The sequence below is a fragment of the Myotis brandtii genome, unplaced genomic scaffold (assembly GCF_000412655.1).
Source record: "Myotis brandtii unplaced genomic scaffold, ASM41265v1 scaffold628, whole genome shotgun sequence".
Classification (NCBI taxonomy): Eukaryota; Metazoa; Chordata; class Mammalia; order Chiroptera; family Vespertilionidae; genus Myotis; species Myotis brandtii.
This window is the reverse complement of record NW_005370403.1, coordinates 250,807-255,917: the sequence shown is the minus strand read 5'-3', so window position 1 is coordinate 255,917 and position 5,111 is coordinate 250,807. Positions and strand designations below refer to the sequence as shown.

Sequence of the window (5,111 nt, the reverse complement as noted above, 5' to 3'; positions counted from 1 at the left end):
GCAAGGCCAGGCCTGGGGGTGGGGCGGCTCCCGGGGGCGGCTCTGCTGTGTGTTCCCTGGTAAGCGGATGTCGAGCGTCGTAATGAGCTCATTGCCATCTGCGGATTCTCTCGGCGAAACACATGCTCGTGTGTTTGTCTGTTTTCTAACCGCGTTTTTTTCACTGTTGCGTTGGAGAGTTCTCTCCACGGCCCGGAGACCACCCCTTCGCCGGACGTGGTTGCGGATCCCTCCTCCCGCTCCCGCTCGGCGTCCGTCCTCTGCGCACGGTCTTCGCAGCAGCAGCTTCTAGGAGGCGGGTTTGTCAGCTTTCCCGTCACGGGCAGGGCTTTCGGCCCCAAACCCAAGAACTCTTTGTGCAGCCCTGACGTCCTGACAATTTTCTCTCTAAAAATTCTACAGCTTTAGAGTTAAATCCATGACCCATTTGAGTGCGTTGTGTGGAAGGTCTGAGATTCAGGGTGAGGTTCGCGGTTGTGTGTGTGTCTGGCCCGTCACCGCTCGCCCCTCAGTCCCACGCGTGGAACCTGTTCCCCTTGCCCCGGAGGCCGGAGCTGGCTGTGCCGTGTGGGCTGCCTCTGCTTCTCTTCCAAGTCGCTGGTCTGCGTGTCTCTCTCCCGCTGCTCCCCTGCGCTCTCGGTGGCTGAGGCCGGGCAGAGCGATTCCTTCCGCTTTGCGATTTTTCGAGATTGTTTAGCTATTCCAGGGCCGACGGCTGTTGATGTGAATTGTAGGATAAGCTTTTCTGTGTCTACAAAATCCTTTGCTGGGATCGGGCTAGGAAGGACGTTAAACCTACAGATCAATGTGGGGAGAACGGACGTCTTGCCTACGTCAGCCTTCGGTCCATGAGCACGTGGTGTGTCTCGTCATGAAGGTCTCCTTGGGTTTGTTTCACGGCCTCATCAGGTTCAGCGGGGACACTCTGCGTGCGTCCCGAGGTTGTGCCCAAGCATTTCGTTTCTCTGCGGCGGTTGTAGGGGCGTCACGTTTCCATGTGGGTTTCCGCAGGCGCGTTGTCCGGGTGCGGACTTTGCGGGTGGATCGCTCGTGTCCTGTGATTTTGTGAACTGGCTGGTCAGTGCCGTGAGGTTTGTGGCCGACCCCTGGCACGTTCTCTGTAGACGGGTACGGCGTTTGCAGGGAGAGCGGCATTTCCGCTCTTCAGATCGGTGTCCGTTTCATTTGTTTGTTTATTTGCTTTTGGCCCAATTGCAGTGGCTGGGAATTCAAGACGATGTTAATTCAGAACAGCCAGCCCGGCCGGCGTGGCTCAGGGGCTGAGCATATAGACCAGCCGTGGGCAAACCACGGCCCGTTTGAAATGAATAAAACTAAAAAAAAAAAAAGACCGTCCCCTTTTATGTAATGATGTTTACTTTGAATTTATATGAGTTCACACAAACACCCCATCCATGCTTTTGTTCCGGCCCTCCGGTCCAGTTTAAGACCCCATTGTGGCCCTCGAGTCAAAAAGTTTGCCCCCCCCTGATATAGACCCATGAACCAGGAGGTCACCAGTTCGATTCCTGGTCAGGGCACAGGCCTGGGATGTGGGCTCGATCCCCAGAGAGGGGCGTGCAGGAGGCAGCCGATCCATGATTCTCTCTCATCATTGATCTTTCTCTCTCTCCCTCTCCCTTCCTCTCTGAAATCAATAAACAAATATTTTTAGAAACACAGACGACTGGATAAACGAGCTGTGGTGCATCGATCCAGGGGTGGGGAACGTCCGGCCCTTGAGCCGTAGGAGGCCAGGGACATCATTGGGTCTGGCCCTGCCAAGGCGTCGGTGAGCTGATTAATTGTTTGACCAAACAGAGCAGGCGCTGGTTCAGCTGGTTGTTTTGTGCGGCCTCGAAGGATGCGGTCAGATCCACACGGCCCTTCGCAGGAAAGGTGCCCCCCCCGCCCCCCGCCGGGAACGGGGGATTCGAACCCAGCGCTCTCTGACCTAACGCTTGTTCATTGTTCTACCACATCCCGTGGGGGAGGCCTGAATCCCACCCTTGGGGCCTCCTCCTTCGAGGCCTGGCCAGGTGCCCGCGGGGACATGGAGGCCGCCGTGGCGAGCTGCTCCGATTGGCTTTTTGCCTCGGAGGTGGAGGCCTTTGGGACGGCCTCGCAGGCCTGGACTGGGCGCGGCCTTCGTGGGACAGCACGGGCCCTGCTGCGCGTTTGGGGGCCGGCAGTGGCTCTGAAGCCGGATCCCATGTCGTGGGCGACCTCTGCTCCCGTCCCGGCCTCACCAGCAGCCACGCTGCTCCCCGAAGCTCGGGCAGAGAGGGGGCGCGTCGGCGAGACGCTGGTCCGGTCTAACCGCGTCCGGAGCCCTTGTTGGCACAACCAGGGAGCCACGGGATTTAAAAATATAGATTTTTATTGATGTCAGAGAGGAAGGGAGAGGGAGAGAGAGACAGAAACATTAATGAGGAGAGAGAATCATGGATCGGCTGCCTCCTGCACGCCCCCTAACGGGGATCAAGCTCACAACCCAGGCATGTGCCCTTGACTGGATTCGAACCCGGGACCCTTCAGTCCTTGGGCCAGTGCTCTACCCACTGAGCCACACCGGTCAGGTGGGAATTTTTTTTTGGTGGCGAAACACTCGGGCTCCTGGGAAAGTGTCCTGTTAACACAGACGCAGGCGCTGAGCCAGGGAGAGGCTGTGTTTACTCAGCCAGGGCGGGAGGAGGCCAGGACGCTGGCGGGCCTGGCAGAAGCGAGGGCTCCGAGGGCGGGGTGCGCTTCGCCGATTCGCAGACGCGGCCCCAGGCGGAGGGGGGTGATCGCGTTTCACACACTCGCCAGCCTTTCTGGGCGCCTCTCCGTGCAGGCTGTTCCGGGGGTGACCCTGGCCGCGCTCTGCAGTCCCGTCCAGTTGTCTCAGCCACTGGGAGCGAGGCAGGGAGGGGGCAGTGACCACGCGCAGCCATGTCCACTGTCAGCGGACGCAGCATGAGGTCGGGGTCAGCAGCACAGGCTCCGGACCCAAACCCTCTGGTCCACGTCCTGGACGCCCCACCCCCCCGCGCCGTGTGGCCTTGGGCCGGTGGCTTCCTGTCTCTGTGCTCAGGGGTCTGCCCGTGAAATGGCTGCTGTGAGGCCTGAATGAGCGGGAACTCGCACACGGGCTGTTTATTGTTACCCGTGTGCGATGATGGTTCCAGCCGGTGAAGTGTCGCGTAGGCGCTGGGTGTTCTTATCATTGCATTTATTGGGGTGACGTTGGTTAACAAGGGGGGGTGTTGTTATGACTGCAGCGAGACCTGGCCCAGCTCCCCCACAGCCTGGCTTCTCCCCGGGACATGGAAGACGGAAGTCCCTTTCCCGCCTGCTCTGCCCACAGCGCCTTGGCACTGAACTTGAAAAGTGGGACGCCTTCCCCTCGGCCGCGCTGTTGCTCTCTCCTCGCTCAGGGTCTGCGGGATGGGGGGGGGCGCTGCCCTGGCGTCCCGCTGGGGGAGGCGGGGCTGGAAGGGGGAGAGGCCTCCCTCGTGGCTCCTTCGAGGAGGAACCTGAGCCCAGGGCCTGTTTCCTGTGACGGAGGAAGGTCGGCCTGTGGCCCCGAGTTGGAGCGAAGATCTCTCCCTGCCCCCCCTGTTGCTGCCTCTGCCTGTGAGGCTGCGGTGTCTCTTCAGAACGACCTTAAAGTGGCCTTGACCGTGGGCTGGCGGGCAGGAGCCGTGTCTGACCAATGCTGAGGCATCACTCACGGCGAAGGCCTGGCTGCGGGAGGCGTTTGCCGCTCAGGCCCCTGTGCCGTCAGCCAAGTAGGGGCGAGCTTCCGGTTCTAAAAACCCGGACCCTCACGTGAAAATGCCGCTCCCTCTGGGTTGTGATTCTTGGGGGACGATAGGGAACATTTTCAGCCACGAGTGACACTTTGTTGTCGCTAATTCTCACCCGGGGATATTTTTTCCATTGATTTTTAGAGAGAGAGGAAGGGAAGGAGGGGAAGGGGGGGGGAGAGAGAGAGAGAGAAACACTGACATGTGAGAGACACACTGATTGGTTGCCTCCTGCACGGGCCACTACTGGGGCCGGGGATCGAGCCTGCACCTGAGGTACATGCCCTTTACTGGGGTCAAACCCACGACCCTTCAGTCCAGGGGCCGACGCTCTATCCACTGAGCCAAGTTGGCCAGGGCTCCGCCCCTAATTTCTCCCTAGTTTCCCAGCTGAATTCTGCTGAGCAAAACCACGGTTGGGGGAGGGGGAGGAAAATGCGTGACTCGAACACACGGGATCCTTTAAGGTCTTAGAGGACATGCGCCCACTGTCTCCAGGGAGCGAGGACCCCACGGGGGAGGTGCCCCGCCTGGTTCCTCACTCACAGAGCTCCTCCTCCCTGGAACCGCTGATCTTCTCCGTGAGATGCTACCACTTGTCCTCAAAGTGCGGCTTTGCCCCATTGGTGGGTGCTCAGTCCAGCCCTTGAGGATTGTGGTCAGAGGCCCGTGGAGAAATGTGTTTGTGTTTTCAGAGATTCCTATTTGATTGATTTCCTCTCTAATTTCTCTTTCCCGGCTCAGAGGACCTCGTCAGCGCCGAGTCCGGAATCCCTACAGCCACCCGGGAACAGTCGGAGCACAAAGAGGAAGCCGGAGGAGCAGCCCAGGAGCGCGGGCGGCGGAGACGCACCCAGGTAGGAGCCAGGCCCCAGGACCGATGTGGCCGTGTGGCCGGCCCACTGCCTCTCAGCACGTGCTTGGACACGTTGACCCCCAGCCCCAGGGCCTGCTCCTCGGAGGTAAGGGGTTCGAGACAGGGGCTCACAGGCCTCCCGTGACGGCCTAGCCTGCGCGGTGGGAGCATTAATGCTTTTCTGCCCAGAGACGGAGCTGGTCATGACAGGCTTCCCTGCCAGCAGTGCCAGGGTGTGTGCTCGTTGTCAGACTTAACGTAAAGGGGGCCCCCCGAGGCGCTCGCAGGGGCGCCTGGTCCCACGTGGGGCCGGCTGTGGGGGAGGAGGGCCTTTCCCTCTTCATCCAGGTCCTCCCGGCTGGTCTAGCCATCAAGTCAACAGGAGACAGATCACAAGAGAAAAGAACCAAATGTAATGACCTACTATGTGCATATAAGACCCCCCCCACGCACACACACCTCCC

General features: G+C 60.0%; 1 protein-coding gene across 1 annotated transcript in view; it reads left to right on the top strand.

The window, feature by feature from the left end:
- LOC106723695 (endochitinase 2-like) overlaps positions 1 to 5,111 on the top strand; it is a 50,425-nt gene that overhangs the window by 36,475 nt on the left and 8,839 nt on the right. Inside the window, exon 3 of the mRNA XM_014528276.1 lies at positions 4,536 to 4,648. Within this exon, the coding sequence (XP_014383762.1) occupies positions 4,536 to 4,648 (113 nt within the window). The remainder of the gene's footprint in view (positions 1 to 4,535; positions 4,649 to 5,111) is intronic.